At 37.2% G+C, this 22,979-nt stretch overlaps 1 protein-coding gene across 5 annotated transcripts in view; it reads left to right on the top strand.

The window, feature by feature from the left end:
- LOC5574683 (hepatocyte nuclear factor 4-gamma) overlaps positions 1 to 22,979 on the top strand; it is a 57,154-nt gene that overhangs the window by 13,590 nt on the left and 20,585 nt on the right. For 2 of the 5 annotated variants that reach the window (XM_021844372.1, XM_021844369.1), the window contains exon 1: positions 3,057 to 3,835. The exons of 2 other annotated variants lie outside the window; for them this stretch is intronic. In XM_021844372.1, coding sequence (XP_021700064.1) covers positions 3,736 to 3,835 — 100 coding nt within the window. In that variant the 5' untranslated portion in view covers positions 3,057 to 3,735. One more of the 5 variants, XM_021844370.1, reaches the window with a different exon arrangement.

Genomic DNA, 22,979 nt, shown 5'->3' with positions numbered 1-22,979 from the left:
AGGTTTTTTCCCAAGACGGTGTCCAAGAAGGATTACCACCGCTAGCTTTCGCCAACGGGTCCAACGAAAAATCGAAGGCACGGGTCCAAACAAGGATCGTAAAGGGATCAATAGTAGAAAAAATAGTACTGAAAAGTACTGTTTTGAATTTTAGCACTGAAAAGTACTGTTTTTGTAGCACTGAAAAGTACTGTTTTATTGCTTTAGGTAGTTTTTAAGAAAACTTCCAAGAGCAGAGAGAGTTCGTGTACGCACAGCACGAAGGTACGATGCACACTGAAGGATACAAACTCTATTTAGTGGAATTAAATGGTATAGTACTAAATTCGTTTTTTTGATACTCATGTAAAATTCAAAAATATACGACAAATCGGCAGGATTAATTTGCCACATAAACAGCCGCACATTTTTTTTTTCATCAAATTGCTAATCATATTAACGCTTTTTAAGTTTTAATTCTGTGCTGAAATTTTAATTCAATTTAACCCATAGGCTACGGGGCTGACACATAAAATTCAAATTTCTCTTATTTGTGCATAACTTAATATTTTTTATGAAACTTTGAGGATTGCTTCATTATTAGTTGTAGTTTCATAAGTGATGGGAAGGTATAGCTCCGGAGTATTGTGGACAAAGTTATTCCAGAACATCTCTGGGTCAGGTTACCCTATCACATAAAATTCCTTTTAGAACTCATGTATCATTTGGAAACGAAATGTTTTCATACAAAATGTGAACAGACCCGTTATTTGTAATAAGTTACGACGCATCAAGATATTTTATTACACTTTTCGATATTTTTATTACACTTTTCGAGCCATATGAAACTTTATGGATAGGAACGAGAATGATTCAAGAGATTGGGGTTAGTATAGACTGTGGTAAATATGGTAGATCATAAGGACCTATATTCCAGGACGATTTGGATGACTTCCAATATCCAATTTCTTGTCAAAATTTTTGGACACGTCTGTTAAGGCTTAGTGAGTGCTGTAAACCAACAAACGTAGACATCAATCGCTAAAAATTAACTAATTTATGAACCTGTGTTGATTGTGGTAAAATTTCAGAACATTTTGGAGACCTTAGTCTTACTCAAGGTTAATTATAAATTTTTAGCGTGAAGATGCATCGAAGCCAAACCTCAAATTTTCAAGAGCACAAATCTAGAGAACCAGACAGCGGTTTGAGCTGAAAACTTAATCGATTGGTCACATGCTGGGGTTCTGGTTCTCTAGATTTGTGCTCTTGAAATTTTGAGGTTTGGCATCGATGCATCTTCACCTTAAAATATCTTGAGCCGTCGTAACTTATTACAAATAACGGGTCTGTACACATTTTTTACGAAAACATTTCGTTTGCAAATGATGAATGAGTTCTAAAAGGAAGTTTATGTGATTTTTGCCCTACCTGGCCCAGAGATGTTCTGGAATAACTTTGTCCACTATACTCCGGAGCTATACCATACCATCACTTATGAAACTACAACTAATAGTGAAGCAATCCTCAAAATTCCATTAAAAAATATGGAGTTTTGCCCAAATACGAGCAATTTGAATTTTGTATGTCAGCCCCGTAGCCTACGGGTTAAATAAATAAGCTAATCTAGAAATGCAATCGGCCAAATTATGCGAAATTTCGTCAAACTTATAACCATAACCAATTTTACATTTAAATATTTATTTTAGACGCTTGTCTAACTGACACCGATTCATGGAAATTTTGCAATTTTCCTTCCTACTGCAGCCAAAATTGACTCGAGGTGAATAAATTTCTAAAATTAAGGGGTCTATTTTATAAGTCGAGTCGATCAAAATGACTCGACTGGAGTCACTATCGATCGAAAAAATCGCTCGACTCAGCTCTGTCACTCGAGTTTATCGACAGTGGTCACTCTATGTGACTGGATTACTATGGGAGTTGACGGGTGACATCTGAAATATGCATGCTTGCTTTGATCGACAATGAATACTGACGAGTCACATTAATCTGTTCGATTTACAAAATAGGCCCCTAAAATTCAATTAATTTTCAAAACAAAAGTTTTATCATGTAGCATGCATGTATAAAAATATGCGTTTGTAAAAGAATACAGAAAAACTAAGGAGGTTGAGAAGAGACTCCTATTTAAAATCTTGTTTCTGATAAGAATATCATCCAGTGTATTCGACTAAAAATGCACATGAGTTTTGTTCCGGTTTATGGACAAAAGGTCGAAAGACAAAAGGTCGAAAGGACAAAAGGTCGAAAACGATTTGCATGGTGGGAATTTTTTCCTTCTTTGAAAAAAGATTTTCGACCTTTTGTCCCTTCTTTTTTGTTCTTCGACCTTTTGTCCTTTCGACCTTTTGTCCTTTCGACCTTTTGTCATAGATTCCGAAAAAAAAGTATAACAGATGAAAGCTGTTTAACTAAATTTTGTAAGTTTATCTGCTCTCAAAAATTTCTGATTTGATCAGAAATTATGAATGATATGCTGAACAAGAGTACACTTGATCCCATTCAGCAAAAAGAATAGTACACAATTTGTTTGGCCAAAAAAGAGTACATTTACTCTAAAAAGAGTACATTTGGTAACCCGATGTGGAACCACATAAGAACATTAAGCTGAGTAGTAGGTTTTGTCACAGTTGGAGCGTAACGCCAGAAAAAACAAGAAAAAATCGGTAACAAAGAGAGTAAACATAAAACCAGTACCGGTGTTACCGTTAAATTTTGTTGTGCGGGGGCAAAAACAAAACAACCGGATTTGATTTAATCATTGACATCTATTTGTTTGCGGAAACACTATTTTGTATTTGTTTAAAACTGCTTACTCACGGAACTTAGTTCTACAAGAAGTATGCATGAGCAAGACGGCTACTCACTGCTATCAATTGTAAAGGCAGTACATTGATAACACTTCACCCGGGCGCCGTGTTCTACGGTTCCATGCAGGGTGGGGTAATAATCTGTTGATAACTGGACGCGAAAAAAAAATCATTACTAGCCATTGCACCATACAGAACTGATGTGCTGTTGTTAAACGAATTTTCATTGTGGAAAAATCAGTGAGTGTTCTGCTTTCGCCGTGTTCTCTTTGGTTCTCTGGAGCGAACTTGTATTACGATGTGACTCATATTAATTGCTACCGATCGTTCAAAGTGCAGTAATTAAGTTGAACTTGTTTCGAGTGCTACAGATGCTTTTCAATATAGTGTTGTAAATTGTTGAAGGACTGAGCAGCCGTCGCTCTAATATTTACATCAGTGATAGTCTTCTACAATATTTCTGCAACCATTCAATGTGAATATTTGGATCATAAATGGATCTGTAGCTAACAAAGGCATAACACATGTTTGTCAGAGACAAAAAAGTCAACACCAATGTGACCATACAGCGAAAATTAGTCAAACAATTTAAATTTAAACGGTACATTGTCGACTGTTGAGCATCTAGAGCGGTTATCTTGTTCAACTTATTTCATTTGTCAAAATCTGTGGCTACATACCTTCGCGAACACAATTATATCTTATCATGGCGTCTCAAATAGCTACAGAGCATGTGTATATTTCTGTGATTCGGTCAAAACATGCTCCTTGATAAAAGCTATCATTTAATATTCCCGATACGCTAATCCTCGCGCAGTTTCGCTCGCTCAATACGGCAATACAATACATCACTAATGTCCTCAGATGCAGTACCAAAGCAATCGCTAATCAGTATACACAGCCCTGAATCGGTGTTACCTGGAATATGAAGAGTATTGTGGAAGTTTTTTGTGATTATGATAGGAGTGATTTTTCGTTGGGGACCTCTTTGAATATAGAAGATACGTTATTCCAACACATCCTAGGTACGTTTACGTTTGTCACAAAAAATCATAAATAATACTATTATGTGCCATCCCGCATCTAGTTAAGACACTTCTTATGTTCCATGTTTCAGACCTCATAAAATTTTCATCAACACCATATTATCCATCATTACGAATAAATTGAAAAATAAATGTGGATCAGATGCTGAGCTCTATAGTTGGTGTATGATTTCCAACGTTTTGTTAGAATTGCCTCCGCTTAAGCTTTTTTTTTATTCACATACCTATGTGGTGTGTGCATGGAATTGTTTGTCGCAGAACCGGGTGCCTTTATGGCGAACATACGCGCAACAAGCCCGAAAAGGGTTTTGCACAGGTCAAACATTCGATTTCTTTTCAGTTTCATATATTAATTTTGGATGCTAATATATTTTCCGTTCACATCCACAACAGTAAATAAGAGGTCAAGTAGCAGTCTTCAAATTTGAACTCTGTGTAGCTAGCTTTATGTAACCTTATGTTCATGAAGCTAAGCAGTGGCAATAATTCTAAAAGTAAATCATATTATTTGAGCATTTTAGGCATGGGTAAAATTCGATTAGTTCGGACTTGAAGCGAAATATTTAAAAATGGCTATCACATTAACAATAATTACTGTTATTATTATCTTTATTAGGGAGATTTTCAGCCCACGGCTAGTTCATCTTCATGATTAGAATTTTTGATATTATCAACCAGACATTACCTAGAGTTTTGAAAAGAGGAAAACTATGTATTTTATCAAAAAGTAGCCAAAAAAATTGACTTTTGCAATAGTTTGAATATAATGAGCAATAGAATAAAATCAAAACTTAGCATTGAACAGTTTGAAATAACCAGTGAAAAACAAAATATTCCAAAAAAATAATGATAATAAAAATAATTGACTAAATCCAAGATATTGCCAATGAAAAATTGAATCTAAACACTTAAGAGTTCAAATTAGAAAAACGGTAATAGAAATAGGCACTAAAAATGCCAAAACTATTGATGTAGAATTTTATAATTTTTAGGCGCAATTTTAGATTTTTATTTGGAAAATTTCTTATATTGTAGCGTTTACTTTCTTTTTTATTCTTGGGAATGCCAATTCTCAATTTTGTATTTCTTTTTTTGGAATTTGCGATATTTTGGCGAATATTATCTTGCATTATTCTTTTTTGACCCATTTAATTACTAATTTATACCTAATTATTGATTGTTTCGAATTCTTTTACTGGCTGTTTTTAAACTAGTAAAGGTTAGAGAAACACGGTCCAATTTGGACCTAGTAACAGCTATTAGCTCATATCTTTGAAACACGATAAACGACATGAAAAGTTCTATGATTTCGTGAAAGCCTGATTTACCGCGAACATTTTTTTCTCAGAGAGTTTATTTCTATCTCTTACCGGAACATGATTAGACATGTTTGAACTAAATTCTTGAGAACGTCGGAATAGGACCGATCCTGTTCCAATTCGGACCACCCCATATTTTATTACTCGTTTTTGCTATGCTAGTAATAAAATATAACTCGGATTTGTTTGGTATCATATTTATTGACATATTTTTTTGTAAATGCAAGACTAAAAGAGTTTGTACGTGTTCTGCTGGGCAGTGCCTTCGTTGAAGCCCAAACAGAAAGCTGATTTTCTCGCGTAGTAGCCTTTTTTCAGTTTGCACATGTTCTGCTGGGTAGTTTTTCGTTAAAACCCTAGCCGAAAGTTCGTTTTATCCGTCGTCGCCAAAATTTCTTTTTTTTTTTTGAGTGCTTCTCAACCTTTGTGATAATACGATAATAAATCATAGAATTTTAATTTTGAGTACATATTTGATGTACATAAGGGATCAATTATAACATATGTAACGCTTTAGGAAGAAAACGTACATTTAATGGTATGGTTGTTTCAAATTTATTGGTATTTTTCGGTGACGGTTAATGATTTTCGATATAGAAATTTTACGTTTCAACCTACTTTTTTATTTCGGTCATCTTCAGAAAAAAATCCGCCGGCCGTTCGTCAGTTTCGTATTAAGTATTAAGTATACCGCCGAACAACTAAATACATCTTGTATCATTGTACTTCAACTTTCAAGAAGAGTACCCACTTGTAATTTTTTTTTTCCCAAGTGAGCTATGACGGAAAGTCTCAAACCCCGGATTCTCACTTGCCCCGGAGTACCTTACACAAGATTTTTACAGTAGCGTCAGTGTTGAGAAATGCTTGATGGTCCGAATAAGAACAGGGTTGGAATTGGACCAGGTTCCCCTATCCATGGACATGATAATATTTTTTCCATTTAAAAAAAAGGTATACTTAAGATAATAAAGCTTCGAGCTAAAAAAAAACATTTAATCCCACTAGAATTTGTATCCTTTGACAGATTCACGAGTTTCTACCTTAACTGTAAGGCCGTCTTCATTGTATTGCACTAGATTCGAGACAGCTGAAATACGAGTATCTGCAAAAGAATACAAACTCTCGTGGTATTAAAAGGAGAAGAACTTGATTCGGTTTTCATTTGTTAAGCTTATAATATATATATAAATAATATTTAAAAACTTGCTTAATTTTATGACTTGGTTCAAACAACTAGATGTATTGCTCCGTATAAAGTAAGGTAGCGGACAGATTTTTTTCTATTTTTCAGCGTTATAGGGGAGGTGTACCAGTTTTGGCCAACTTAAGGAAAAATATTGTTTGTGCATAAATCAAAATACCTTAGATTACTGTCAATACATTAAGCGAAAGCTTTAAATCGATGCTCAGCAGGGAAAATTCAAAAATTAATAAGAAACTTCGTTTTTGTATTACTGTTACTGTTTTCTACGAAGTTATTCGTATTGGCCCTTTGTTAAAACAAAATTTGTTATTCAAAATTAGGACCACCATAGAAATTAAATAGCCATCTTTCTTATTTGTGGAAATTTTAGTATAGACGCTTCATGAAAGTTTCGATTTCTATCAATTCTGTCAAAAATAAGTTTTTATTTACAATTTCTCGTTGTAAAAGGCTGTTTTTTATCACGCCAATCTGTCATGAAACAGCCTACTTTTCTGCACTGAATTTCTGTGTGATAAAAGGCATGCCGATATGGTTCCTGATACCCTCGAGTGGTCTTCTACGAAATTACAAAAAATATTGCACACAACTCGTTACAGAACTCGATTTTTACAGCACTCGTCGTAATCATTCAAATAATTACTCGTGCTGTAAAAATCTTCATTCTGGAACTTGTTGCGTAAACTACTATTTTGTGACTCTTAAACTGAACGATCTAGAACGGGTTTTCTTTTGTTGACATAGTCCATAAAGAACTGTTTTTTTTTTCTTCAGCATTTTCAACTCTATTATCTCATCAAAGTAATCTATGAATTACTTTTGGAACATAAAAAAAAAACTAATTATTTAGTGAGTGCAGGAATTCAATATCTCTCTCCGTTTGGAATTATTATTGTTTTTCCTGCAAAAACACACCTACTTCGATTGTGAATATCTCTGATTGTAGCAAACGTAAAAAAATATCTTTTGAACGTATTCGAGAGGTGAACATTATAGCATATTACATAATATATTAAAAAAAAGTACACAATAGGTACCGTAAATTCGGGTGAAATTGATCAGTAGGGTGAAATTGATCACCATGTCATACGATTCTTCCTAATGGAGCACAAATATTTATGCAACCTGCAGGAAATCAACGGTGTTTGTTGTAACCATTGTCGAATTTTGTGTTATGAAGTTTTTTTGTGTTAAAGAATGTTTATTTCTATGAAAATAATGTGTAATTTGAATATCAAGTACGGTGTAGTTGACATTGACAAACATCCAAAAACTTCTAGTTCTAAACAAGGATTTAATCATGGTATCAACCTGAAAGATTTCATCTTCTAAACTCGTACCAATTAGCGCATACGGTTGGAATAATTAAATTTATGTTAGATATCAGATATCAGATATGAATTTCTGTTAGATATTCTTAGGAAATTGCCTACATTTAGGCGTTTTCATTGAAATTCTTAAAATTAACTATTCATTATTTCTTTAAATATTGCATTATTAACCATTTAGCATTCGGATTCAAGGAGCTCATATTCATTATGCAGAGTCGTTTCAAAAAATAACAATAATCGCCATTGACAAGTGAACAATTTCACCCTGAAATGGGATTCCCCGATTTTTTATTTAAGGAATGATTTTTAACATTAAAAACACATTTGTTAGAAAGAGGCTGGTCGTCGTACTTGTTTTCCTGCATTCAGTTGTTTGGCATTTTCAACATTTAACAGACTAGAAAAACCATGAAAAATGATCGATTTCACCCGAAATTACGGTATATAGCAATAAATTGCAATTACAAATTATAAATTTTGGTTGCTCTTACAAAATGCATTGGAAAAAAAATCAAATTTTTGTCAGAATGGAAATTTGCCTATATTTGAGTTCTAAAAGTCGTTCATAGACTATTTTGCATATAAAAAGATTGTTCGCGCTCATATCAGACGCGGCATTGCTAGTTGCCGCTCAATTGAAGCGTATGCAGAGAAGGACAACGCTACCTATTGTGCCATTCACAATAGTGGAAGATTTTACTACCATACAGCGTGCAGCTTCACTAGTTGGCGCCAATCCATACGGGCGCCAATCTATTGAAGGCAGCGTGATTGTATCTGAACGTACTGTGCGCCTATATAAGGCGCACCCATTTAGCCTGTAAGATTGTAGTTTATATCGTTTCCCCACCGAGTAGGCACGCTGCCTCTCGGTGGCAATAAATCAGTAGCGTGTGAAAGTCGATCGTTTGATTCTTCGTTCGTTTGATTAAGTAAGACACAACGTAGGAAAGACATCCTGGCCGAAACATTGGTGCCGTGACCAGGATACATCGAATCAGAAGAGGAGAGAGGATGCCAATACCGTTTCCGGACCCCCGCCGTCCACCCGTCGGACCAAGCCGTCCATCCGAACCGTAGCGTTCACCCGTCGGACCCCTGCGTCCATTTGCCGGACCTCGCCGTCCACCTGTGGGACCCAGCGTCCACCCGCCGGACCATTGCCGTCCATGCCCCGGACCCCTGCCGTCCAACCGGACCCCTGCGTCCACCTGTCAGACCATTGGCGTCTATCCGGACCGTAGCGTCCACCCGAGGGACCATAGCGTCCAATCCCGGACCACTGCCGTCCAACCGGACCCCAGCGTCCAATTGTAGGACCCCAGCGTCCAATTGTAAGACCCTAGCGTCCACCTGCCGGACCTCGCCGTCCATCCGGACCGAAGCGTCCACCCGTCGGACCAAAGCGTCCATCGTCCGGGCCGTAGCGCCCATCCGTAGAAAAGTGCATCCTCGAATCATCAAATCGCATCATCCAAGCAAACCGCATCGAATCAAGGCAAACAACGGTCAAACCGATCATCCATTCAACCGGGCGACGATGATCAATCAGAGCAAGCCATCAATCCATTGAAGCGAGCGATCGAACCAAGCACTCCGTGGACTACCTAGAATTGCCAGCACCGATCGGCGATAGCATCGTTTCCATCCTGCTGTACCTACGAAATACAGCCAACCATCAAAGCAAGCATCGCATCATCGCCAAGCAAGCAAACCAAAACCAAACTGCACACCATCCAGAACACTACCTACAGTGAGCATCGATCGTCGTTACCATCATCATCATTCTCCCCTGCCCAACCAACAGCAAGCCGCTCAGCAACAAATTTGAAAACATTCGTTTTCGGGCGGGAGTATGTTCGCGCTCATATCAGACGCGGCATTGCTAGTTGCCGCTCAATTGAAGCGTATGCAGAGAAGGACAACGCTACCTATTGTGCCATTCACAATAGTGGAAGATTTTACTACCATACAGCGTGCAGCTTCACTAGTTGGCGCCAATCCATACGGGCGCCAATCTATTGAAGGCAGCGTGCGCGCCAAATAAATGATTGTATCTGAACGTACTGTGCGCCTATATAAGGCGCACCCATTTAGCCTGTAAGATTGTAGTTTATATCGTTTCCCCACCGAGTAGGCACGCTGCCTCTCGGTGGCAATAAATCAGTAGCGTGTGAAAGTCGATCGTTTGATTCTTCGTTCGTTTGATTAAGTAAGACACAACGTAGGAAAGACATCCTGGCCGAAACAAAGATCTTTGGTATTTACTTTAATTAAAAAGTGTATGAAGTGATGAAATTGCAGTTTTTCAATGCATTTCACTATAATTAAAATATGAAACATCTGTAATTTTTTGATACAATTTAAAAATATGGTTGCCGCCAAAAGATATTTTTATGTTTGCCTTGACCCGTATAAGTCTGAGTGAAAGCAAAACAATACTAAAATTCTCATCGCTCAGCGCATCCTAAACCTATTCCAATAATATTTTGTTAGTATACTGGTACATATATATAGTTTCTAAAAGTGGTCACAGGAACTCTGGAAAGTTCCTCTGGCTGGAGTTATTCTAATGAGCCAGGTTGGGTCAAAAATTAGTGGTGGTTGTGTACCAGGCACGGCCGCATGACATAATTGCAACCTTCCTTTAGTTATAATTCAGAATGTAATGGTTTGTGAATTAAGGAACAGTGAGGTGCTCTCTGTTCTGAGAAGTGTCCCAGTCATCGATATCGTCATCGCCACCGTAAATTTAAATTTGCCGTATTGTCAATTCTTCTTCTTCTTCTTGCAATAACGCACAGAGCCTGCTTCTCAGCTTAATGTTAAATGAGTCCTTCCACAGTTATTAACTGAGAGCTTTCTTTGTCAAAGCTGCCATTTTCGCATTCGTACATCGTGTGACAGGTACGATGAGACTTTATGCCCAGGGAAGTCAAGGAAATTTCCATTACGAAAAGATCCTGGACCGACCGGGAATTGAACCCAGACACCTTCAGCATGGCTTTGCTTTGTAGCCGCGGACTCTAACCACTCGGCTAAGGAAGGCCCCTATTGGCAATTATCTATTATTCATAACGAATCACATATTGTATGATGCTACGAGAAGAATTAGGTGATTATAGCAAGTGTGTGGTATACACATTAGGAAATATGACACAATCAACTCTTTAGTACACATTTGTTGCCCTGAAAAGGGCCGATAGAACTGTGAGATTCGAGTAACACGGACACATTTTGACGGCGCACAGGTTGAAATCCTCCTCGCCCGATGAGCTTTGCGGTGGCGATGACAATGGGCGCTTCAACAAGTGGCTTTACTCGCGTTGTGTGAAGCGGCTTTAATCGTGGCGGCTCCGATATGCGTGTTGTTCCATTCGCGTCCCATTGAAAACTGAGCTAAGAATGCAAAAAGCACTCGAGTCTTACTCACCGACCGTGTTCACAGTCCGACGGTAAAAAGAAGAATGAGCGAAGAAGCAGCAATAGTGAGAAGCGGAACGCAAAAGAAGGATGAAAAACTGCTTGAACGTGATTGGTTGCGTTAGAAAGGGGTCGAAATTTTCACAATTTTCAACAGTTTATTGTCGATAATCAATAGTTTTCTCCATTTGAAAAAAATGTATATATTTCCGACCGCTTGGTGGGAAAATATTGAAAATCTATCGATAGATGGGTGAGTTATTAGCGTTCAAAACCTAACATAATTTCGTGACGGTCGCAAAATTTTAGGATATTTTTTGGGACATGCCAAGTATTCTTCATTTATTTGCTATGAAAATCATTTCAATATGCATAAATTTAAGATCTTACTTACTTACTTATTTAGCTTTACATCAATTATCTTGATAAAGCCTCGCTAACAATATTTCGCCAATTCACTCGGTTCATGGCCGCTTCTCTCCATCCTCGACTGTGACCCACGCTCTCCAGGTCCTCGCTGCGCCCCACGCCTTCTTGTTCCGACCGGATTCGTAGCGAACACCATCTTTACAGGGTTGTTGTCCGGCATTCTTGCAACATGCCCTGCCCAGCGTATCCTTCCAGCTTTAGCTATCTTCACGATACTGGGTTCGCCGTAGAGTTGAGCGAGCTCATGGTCCATCCTTCACCGCCACATGCCGTTCTCCTGCACGCCGCCGAAGATCGTCCTTAGCACTCGGCGTTCGAAAACCCCAAGAGCTTGTAAGTCCTCCTCGAGCATAGTCCACGCCTCATGCCCATAGAGGACTACCGGTCTTATGAGCGTTTTGTACATCGTGCATTTGGTGCGGGGGTGAATCTTTCTTGACCGCAGTTTCTTCTGGAGCCCATAGTAGGCACGACTTCCGCTGATGATGCGCCTTCGTATTTCCCGACTAACATTGTTGTCAGCCGTCAACAAGGATCCGAGGTAGACGTACTCGTCCACCACCTCGAAGGTATCCCCGTCTATCCTAACACAGCTTCCTAGGCGGACCCTGTCACGCTCAGTTCCGCCAACCAGCATGTACTTTGTTTTCGACGCATTCACCATTAGCCCGACTCTTGTTGCTTCGCGTTTCAGGCGGGTGAACAAATCAGCCACCGTTTCAAATTTTCTCCCAATAATATCCATGTCGACCGCGAAGCAAACAAATTGTCCGGATCTCGTGAAAATCGTGCCTCGACTGTTAAGTCCGGCTCTCCGCATGACACCTTCAAGCGCAATATTGAACAACAGGCACGAAAGTCCGGCGCCCTGTCGTAGTCCCCGCCGAGACTCGAACGAACTGGAGTGTTCGCCCGAGATCTTCACGCAGTTTTGCACACCGTCCATCGTTGCTCTGATCAATCTTCTGAGCTTCCCGGGAAAGCTCTTATATTCAACATTTTAAATGAAGAGCTAAGGACCGTTTATGGACTTAATGCCCGAATGAACCGGCTATAGATTTATTGGAAACTAAACCGTTTTAATTCTCGAGAAGTATTCCCATAAGGTTGGTACAGATATTTAGATACAAAAATATTAACCAGCACTAAAAAAAAATTCACTTATAGTGAATTTGAAGTGTCCCGTAGAACCCGAAAATAAGTATTTGTAGAATCAATTAAATACAGGAAACATGATTATCAAATTCATTTCGAAACACCTTGATACGTATTTCTTAAACTTCTTTGATAAAGTGGCCACATTAGAGCCGATTCCGAAAACTATCTGTGACTTGAAATTTGCCTACCTACAGCGGCCTATACGGGTTAATCAGAGATATTCAAAACGAAGTAGACGTGGTTTTGCAAGGAAAAACAACTCCCAAACGGAAAGAGCTACTGTAAAACGGAGTATCTTTGATAATGCGGGTAACTTTAATAGTGCGTTACCCACCACATACTTAGCATTTTCGAAACGCTTACAAGCAATCTGACCGGATTGGTGGTCCGAATACTATCGCTTCTGCTTCATAAGCAGATGGTTATGTGTTCAATCCCAGTTCCGTTCCTTTCCTCGTAGTTTGCAGTTGTATATTTCACTTGCTTCTAGCTTCCACTCTTAATCCTATCTCACCTGATGTATTTGTTCATCGCATTAGCTAGAACCAGTGACGGACAAAATACCCCGTTTCCCTCAAGGCGGGTTCATTTCTCTAAGGTGTTCCATTATGTTCACTTTGTGGAGAAAACCAGACAGGGTAGGTGAGGAAGGGCTGGCCGTTTTGTTTACAAACATCTGAGACTGACAGACGAGAGACTGACTCCTGATTGGTTGGAGAAACAGTGTTGTCAAGAATTATTCTAATCTGGTCGCCCCTGCTCCTTGTGTGCTCTACTCATTTCTTTCTTTTTTGACAATTTCGTCCACAATGATGGCAGCACAGTTAGTTTCAGTTTCAGCATCATCCAGGCCTGACAGTAATGGTTGTAAACAAAACGGCCAGCATGTTAAAGATGGCCTCCTAGCTACCTTCGCCAAGTGATTACACCTTACTCTGGCTACAGAATAAAATGCACACACCTTGGTTTCCCTGAGCTTCAATTCTCCCATCATTATAGCATGCCTTTGCTTAAGCCTGATACATAGCCACTATGCCCAAAGCAAGTCTGCCACCCTACCCCCAACCAATACACTTCGCATGAACTGGCGTAGATGCAGCGGACTCCAAGTCTACAGTGGGCCATTTATAATGTAACATCAATTCCACCCCCTTCAGCATGTTGGTTCGCATTCTGACATGACAGGCGCCATTGTTGCTTAAAAATAAAACCTTTTCTTATCTATTGTGGTAACCTTTTCACAACAATATACGCTACATTTTTTTCATTTTTACTTCATGTTTAATAATTCATTTGATTTTAAGTAATTCATTTTTTTAGGTAATTCATTTTAAGGGTCTATCGCTCTAATGAGTAGGGACACCTATTCCCATACCGTATGGAGAGCGTCCAAATCATCGACCTCTTCTGCACCGGGTTGTCTCAGGGCAGCCAAATTAACAAACTTAGACAAATATTTTGCGTTATTTTTTTTTAAGTAGCCAATATAATAATTAGGAACAAGCAATAGTTTAAACATAATTTACTATAAAAAATTCAAACAATTTTAATAAGCACTAATAAAAAACAATTCAATGTGGACGAAAAATTACAGCGGCACTTAAAAAGAAAAAACGGTAATAAAAACTAAGCACAGCAAAGTGAACACAAACTCGTAAACGATAGCCCATATGAGTACAAAAGTGGAGGCAATATGCACCATAAGGCTACCTTCATGCACCATAAGGCTACCTGCAAAATGTGCGTATATCGCCTCCATCTTTGTACTTTTATATCCTTAAATATACTATTGTGTGTTTGCTGGCTAGATAATATATGTGATACCAAAAGAAGATGATTTAAAAAATAAATTTATTATTATCGTGTTATTTTTTATTGTTATTCAGGAAATTTCTTATATGTGCTAATAGTGCTCATTTTTTTCCCAAAATATATAGTTCCTAAATTAAAAATTTCACTTTTACTCCTATTTTTATCGGTGAAAAATATGTTTTAATGCTATCCTGGAGGGTCGTGGGTTCGAATCCCGCTGGTCGAGGATCTTTTCGTAAAGGAAATTTTCTCGATTCCCAGGGCATAGAGTATCTTCGTACCTGCCACACGATATACGCATGCAAAAATGGTCATTGGCAAAGTAAGCTCTCAGTTAATAACTGTGGAAGTGCTCATAAGAACAATAAGCTGAGGAGCAGGCTCTGTCCCAGTGGGGACGTAACGCCAGAAAGAAGAAGAAGAAGCTATCCTGGATTTTTTAATTGCTATTGTAAACGTCATTATCACCCAATTTTATTATATTATATTTATTACTTTTTGATAAACTAGTGATGGTCATGTTTTTCTTAGGGCATGACATTATTTTTCCTGTTGCCTCAGGGATGTAGTGCAATTTTCGATTTCTTTAGTTTATTTTCAAGTTCGCTGAATGATACGCTTTACACGATCTTCAGGTATCAAATAATCTATGTGGATTATTCTGCCGCTTCATTCCCTCTCTGCTGCAATGCTAGTAGATTAAAAAGTATTTACTGCTTGGGTAGATAATGAGACCAATAAAACCTGCAAAAGGCTTCGCTGCATTTGTACATATTACCGGTTTTGTCACCTCGCCGCATTCAAATCTATTTTCGTTCAGCATTATGATCATTCCCATCGAAGTGCTTCTGCCTCATTCGTATCAATTCCTCTTAAGGCATGCACATGCGGTGAAGGTAAAAAAAATCTGCAAGCTCATCCACTCAGACGACGTGGCGATGTTTTATTTTATTTATTTTTCTTTTAATTTACACCTTGCTCAGATTGGTCTTATCAAGTGTGCGAACTGATTCGACTGTTTACTTCTGCGAGATTTATGACTCTTTGCAAAATACTCGCTTATTATCGCATTATAAGACCCCCACCCATTTTTTCAAGTATTGGCTGAGTTGATAACTAATCACGGTTAGGGTTAATATTTATATGCATATGCCAAAATAATTTCAGTAAAAAAAAATAAAAATCTTTGAAATGTTTATTATAATTACGATGTTTACAATGTGTACGTTAAATTGATAAAAAAAATACAACGTCTTGGTCTATTATTCTTAAAGGCTCAAACGCAATGATGCCGCAACCACAACGAAAAGCGGAACTGGTTCGCCAGCATGAACAGTAAGGACTGTTCATTTTATAAAGTGGACACCTTGTGCATGCTGTATCTTTCTTATTAATCAATTAAATTTCAATCGGTTTTTTGCACATCGTTCGACTAGTATTGTACAATGTTGTGATAATAAAAATAATTAAATTTCACACGAATATGGAACACCGATTAGAACGGTCGATTTTTTGAGGTTATCAAAATCAATGATTGTAAGAAATTGGCTGGAAAATTCGATAATTTATATTTTCTATTTTCAAAAAAGGCTTGTTCTTCGAAAGCATCATCAATCAGAAGCCTAATGGAAAAAATCAAGTTATTTTTGGAGCAACAATTTTACAGATAAAATAAAATCAATTTTCCCGTATATTTTTAAAGATTTTTTTTTTAATTTGATGGGAATTGATATGAGTAGAATTTTTTGTGTAAAAGTACGTCCTGACGGAAGTCCTAATATAGTATTAATATGAAAAATAACTTACGCCTTCATAGAGTTACTTAGTTAGTCCCCACGTCACATTCAAAGCACAACAGAAACACAATTGCTTTATTCTTAGAAGACCTATCAAAGTACATTGACAATCATCAAAATTGGCAACACTGCTGTAATAAAATCGATTTTATTTTCCACATATTATTTTCATAATATGTTATTCTGAGATTACCAATTGAAAAATTCGGAGAGAACTGTTTACAATTTGCTGTAGATCGATAAATATGCGTACATGATTTTAAAAGTATGAGACTTTTTAGTAAAACTACCATAAACAGTAAAATTTATACTTAAGACTGTGGTTTAATCTCACGATTTAGCTTTCGTTTATACTAATTTAGTTCTTTAGTAATCCAAACTAGTTTTGAACACGCTTTTTACTTTTCTCTTTTGCTGGGAGTGAAAGGATGGTGTATCAGCAAATTTGGCCATAAATGGGTAAATCACTAAAGTTACCTAATGTCAGAGAATGGTGGAATATAATTGATTTTTTTTAAAGCTTTATCTTTAGTAGAATAGTAAAGGATACAAACATACAATTTGTTCATAAAAATAAGGATTTTTGTTATGCGAAAAATAATGTTAAACTTTGACGGACAGCTTTTTTTTAGGAGTCTTTAGAAAAAGTTTTTAGCTCTTCAACCAAAAGCATTTTCAAAGATTTTATTTTTTCATAGCATTTTACAATAATAGGTCAACGATACACAGAAAATCAATTACGATTTGTGGGGACGGACCTGGTGTAGTGGTTAGAACGCACGACTCTCACGCCGAGGACCTGGGATCGAATCCCATCCCCGAGATAGTCACTTATGACAAAAAAGTTATAGTGACGACTTCCGTCGGAAGGGAAGTAAAGCCGTTGGTCCCGAGATGAACTAGCCCAGGGCTAAAAATCTCGTTAATAAAGATAGAAAAAAAAAATTACGATTTTATCAATAAATAAAAAAGATATAGCATAAACAAAGTGTCCACTTTATAAAATGAACAGTCCTTAACCCAGACAACCAAAATGTACGTATAAAGAAATCACCTGGAGGCTTTGTATGTGCAACATTTCACTTATAAGATGTTGCGAAAAGGCCTTCTACGTACAAAAGTGGAGGCGATATGCGTACATATATTATGTGATAAATAATAACATACAATGCGAGTTTATAAATATTCTACCGAACTAACGTGTGATCTTATGCGACTTAACTTATGATAACAAATGTTGATTTGACAGCTGCTACGGATTGATTCGACTTACTTTGTACGAGTGTACGAAACGAAACAAAATGTACAAATGAACTCAGAAAAGAAGTGTTTTATGCGAGGAAACTCATCAATCTGACGAGTTTATTCACAGTGTTTTGCGAGTTTGATGTAATTAGTATGAATAAACGAGTTGTAACGTGAACTTTCATGCGATTTCTGGTTGTCTGGGAACATGCGTGTCGACTTAGTGTTTGTTCACTTTCATTCGTTTATAGCTCAGTCGAGAAGGTGTGATTCATTCTGGTCAAATCGATCCCGTTAATACCACCATTGAGTTTGGACCTTAAGAATTTCTATATAGTATTTAAAAAATCAGCACTCCATCTAAAAAATAATTTTTGAAGTAAAATGAACTAAAAATAAAATTTTGAAGTAAAATTAAATCACGTATGACAAAACATGCTCAAAAATACGATGTGCAGTAAAGGCCCGAACGCAATGAATGCAGAATGGAAACAGAACCTGTTCGGCCAAAATGAATTACACCATCACGAATGGGCTGATAAGGAATGAAAATAAACCAACACTGAGTCGACAAGCATGTGATAGTCCATACGGACGAATCGGTTTCATTTCAGTTACCGTTCCGCTATCATTGCGTTTGGGCCTTAAAAAAGGAACCAGGCGTATCTGTCAAAAGATTAGCAATTTGGGCGAAACAAGCAATACTCAAATCTTTCTTATTATTGATTCTCTTTATTGAGGTTGTGCTCAGAAGGTTCTAATACGTATGGAAATGAATGGAGAATGATTCTTCTGATTTGTTCTTATTATGAGCTAATTTCAGTTTCTTTGATCCAATACCGCCTCCTATTTCAAACCAAATTACGATAGTTATCCAACAATCAACTTGCACATACGCGTTTTTCACCCATTATTACTTCCGACGACCAGCGCAGAGTCTATAAAGAGTGAAACCAAATCTACATATAACACTGTCAAACCGTCCACCTCGAGTAGACCAGCAAAACAGTTTGGGACTATTTTCGAAGACGAAGAAGAAAATTCTTTCTCTTCGTGCAACTCTCTGTATATATACTCTGTATGGACAAGCGTTGTGATAATCTCGAATTCTTATATCACATGCTCAAATTCTTCACGTTTGAATTGTAGCTAACACAACTCATTACCCAAAACATCATGTATGAGTTAAGTCATTCGTATGATTCATTGGCTAGTATTCTCACATTTTTTCCACGCATTTGCGTGTACGAAGGTACGGTGCTGCCATCTGGGAAAAGTTTGCTCGATGCGTGAAGCGTCAAAAATTTTACCCGGCAAGGTATAGGAAGCGAAATTTCAAATGCTCATATAAAATTAATTACAATAGTTATTCAAAATCTTTTCGGTATATGTTGGTATACTTTTGATGGACTACATTATAGGCATATAATTTTGAGTTTTATATTTTTTCTCAATATGCTGCTGATTCTATAGTTGATCAATAGTCTAACCCCGTACACTTAACAGAATTTAATTAAAAAGTGTTTTGAATTTTTTTAAAGCATTTTAAAATTGACTTCCTTTGCTTTGCCATGTAAAATAATCGGAGCTTCACGCATAGGGTCAACTGTGGTAATTACCTTCGCAGACGCAAATAGCTCTTGTTCTTTGTTTTTCTGCTAGTAAACAATAACATTGAGTTTTGACAAATTTCCGATGGGTTTATGATTGAATCATTATTGACGGCATAAGCGTGAGCAAGTGAACTTGCATCAAAACCTCATGCGTAAGTTTTGTGAAGCAGATCTCAAATGAGTTTGCTCTACCAGGAGAACTTACTGGTTGAGATTTGAGTGTGAGTCTACACTACCAACGACGGTATCAACATTATAAAGAGTTCACTAAAATAAAATAAAACTAGTTTTTAGTTAGTATTGTCAGCATGACATTGAATTCAAAGTTTTAGTACATTTGAAATACTTAATAACAATGAATAATAAGAAAAAAAAAAGTATCTTTAGTGAATATTGAACTTAGGATCAAGAGTTGTGAGGTAAATTAATTCTTGTGATGATGATAATGATGATGACTATACTATCTAGAAAAAATCTTTCAGTTATGTCTTGCAAACGCCAGGACAGAACTTTGGATATAGAACAAGACCGACAATTGGCAAATCACGCCACTCGTAGAATAGACCCAAAAATAAAGTTGCACCCTTCATGAAACAATGAATTGCTGTTGTAAGGTTTTGAAGTTTACATGTACACGACGAAATACGTGTCAAATGTACAAATTGAATTTGAACCTGCGAAAATAAATCACGTGTTCCGGTGGGGATCGAACCCACGACTCCCCATTCGCTAGATAGGCACTTCAACCTACAAGCTGTGGAGCACCTTGAGTGACCCAGGCGCTCGGAGGCGAACTGAACTCGATTACTTCAAAGCAAAAGTACCGTAATCCGAAGTATCATTGATCAGCGGGGTAACATTGATCGGAATGACTCATCTCGTAAAAAGTTCATATTATCATTTATTGGTAGAACATTTCCAAATCATTAATGGTGCTTCGCTTTCTCATATTCATGAAAGTGAAGATTTTCGCAAAAATTGCGTTTACCTTATGCGTAAATTTGTCAACTTTTCGAAACAATGATTTCAAGCGTTAAGGATGACACTACCGAAGATTCATGTCTCACATAAATTCTGCAAATGATAAGAACAAGAAAAATGTGGTTCTCTAAAAATGGCATCGCCAAAAACGATTCCTTTGTCAAAACTTTCATAGGTATGCTCAATTAAGCCACATTGCTTGAGCTTGAGCTTGATTGGCCGCCCGTGGATGCTACTCCAGTATCGCCAGATCAGCTGCACTTACACAAGGAACCAACCGAATGACTGCTTGGGATTAACAGACACCCTCAGTGTATTAGTGCTGGTGATCTTCTATTTTTAGGCAACAATGGCGCCTGCCACGTCAGAATGCAGACCAATGTGGGGAAGGGGGAGGAAATGATGTTGCACTTATACTAGCCCACTGTATTAAGCCACATTAACGAATTACTGTTAAGAATGTAGAATTCCCTTAGGAAATTGCCTACATTTAGGCGTATCTCGTAGTTCGGGGTGTTTTAATTTTAAAATAATTCAAAAATTAAATGACTTGTAAGCGTTTGGCCTTCATATCCGGCTTCAGAGGCCATGATTTCAGTAAGTTACGACATTTTCGATATTACCGAACGTTGTTTACATAGGTGATCAATGTTACCCCTTATCAGCTAAATCAAAAAGCCACTCAAAACATTTTTTAAACATGCCTAATCTTTCAAAAAAAAAAAACAAAATACACTATACAGTCACGAGCTATAGATGGCAGTACTTGTTTTTTTAAATTTAAAATTGGCAGCATTTGCATTTTCAAACGAAATATTTAAGAAATATTCAAAAAAATGATCAATGTTACCCCGGATTACGGTATCATCATTTCGCAGTCTAAATTTCCTTCGGATATATGAGATGTACATTTGACACATGCATACCCGACCAGAACCACATAACAAGATTATAACACATTCCTATCAGCAGCAGTTATAATAAACAGAAGTTGATATAATTTTGTTATCAAGATGGCTTTGTTCTCAACTTGTTATATTTTAAATAACACATTTATAACAACATTTGTTATATTTTTGACATCGTATTTATAAGTTTTTTGCCAATAACATCCGATGTCATAAACAGTAACATAGTTTGAAGAAATTTTGTTAGTTTGTAACATCCTTGTAACACATTCTGTAATAATTTTGGTATAGTTATAACAGGGTTTGTTATATTTTTGTTTAATTTGATGCAAATTTTGTTAGAATTTTTGTTATTTTAACTACTAACGGTACATGTTTTATAACAACTGGTGATACAAAAAAATCATATCAGGGGAACACATTCTGTTATAATCTTGTTTCTTCCGTCTGGTCGGGTAGTCGTGTACATGTAGACATCAAAGCGAGGGGAAAATAACTTTCGAAATGTTAAATTGTAACTGATAGTTAAACGAATTGCACAACCAATTCAGATTACCGACCCCAGTAAGATTTTACTGGGTTTTGGAACTACGGATTTTTCGGTAATTTTTACGATTACCGAAAAAACCCAGTAAACTAAAACATGTTTTGATTGATGGAAATTACTGACCTAGTCAGTAAAATTGTAGAGCGTTTTTACTGGCTTTCCAGTTTGCCATGCTTCACGCTTTGCTCCCCGGATTCCGTTTCTTTTTCTCCAAAAACAATACAAATTAAAACCCAAGCGACATAGACATGTCCCTTATTAAGCATTTTTCGTGTGAATAAACATCTACGGTACGCTCGTATCTCAGTGGAAGTAATCAAAAAATGTGTGACAAAATCATTATTATTTGGTTGGTTTGCATACAAGAGGCAAACTCAATGATGCAGATGAATTTACCTCTTTCATGGAAACCAACCGAATTTACCAACGTAAGAGCAGTTTAAATCATGCTGCGCCGTTGCTTCAAATAGTTGAGTTTGTCACTAAATGTCGATTACTTACCACGAGAAAGCGCAAAATAGGTGCAGAAAAAGTTTGGTTGCTCCTGGCGCCGGCCGGACGATTCTACAGCAGGAGATTCTCATTTGACACATTCCCGCATGCGCATCGGTTTGTTTTGATTTGGTTTTGACGACAAGTCAGTAAAAAACATCAACTACTGAATAGTCGGTAATTGTTTTTACTGACTTTTCGGCCTGTTCGGTAATGTTGCAAAATTGGGTCTGACAGCTACCGTAGTTCAGTAAAAAGTAAAAATTATTACTGAACATCAGAAGTTTTGAATCAAAAAGCTGAAAGTTCGGTATTTTTTATGATTTACAATTCGTACCCAGTATAAAAAATTACCGAACAAGCAAATCGTTATTGAGTGTGTGGTGAAATGGTTAACAGCCTTAACCTGTTTGACGGATCTTGAGTATGTCTAAAAAATAGAAATAATAAACCATAGAAGAATAATGTCGCTGCTGTTCCCTTTGTTCTCGCTCAGAAACATGTTGGGTACATAACTGTCAAACTGCATACATTTTCGCGTTGACATTTATAGCCCCGCCTATCTCCCCCAGCAAAAGATGTTCCGACAGCGACGACAGCGCACTATGGGCAATCAGGTGGCCAATAATCGAAAAATTGACTTGTTCTGATAGGTTTTTGTTGTACATCATTACATAGTAAACATTTCTATTAAGTTATTCCTGGAATATCAGGGCAAGATCTTTTATATTTTAATTGATACAGTATGTCAAAGTTAGAGTTTTCAAGAAAAATGAAGAATTCAGTACAAATACAAGGTACACGTTGAATACAATATACTGCATAATCACAATATGTTATACAGATCTTTATACACTATCCG

The sequence above is a fragment of the Aedes aegypti genome, chromosome 2 (assembly GCF_002204515.2).
Source record: "Aedes aegypti strain LVP_AGWG chromosome 2, AaegL5.0 Primary Assembly, whole genome shotgun sequence".
Classification (NCBI taxonomy): Eukaryota; Metazoa; Arthropoda; class Insecta; order Diptera; family Culicidae; genus Aedes; species Aedes aegypti.
This window is presented reverse-complemented; position numbering and strand designations above follow the sequence as displayed.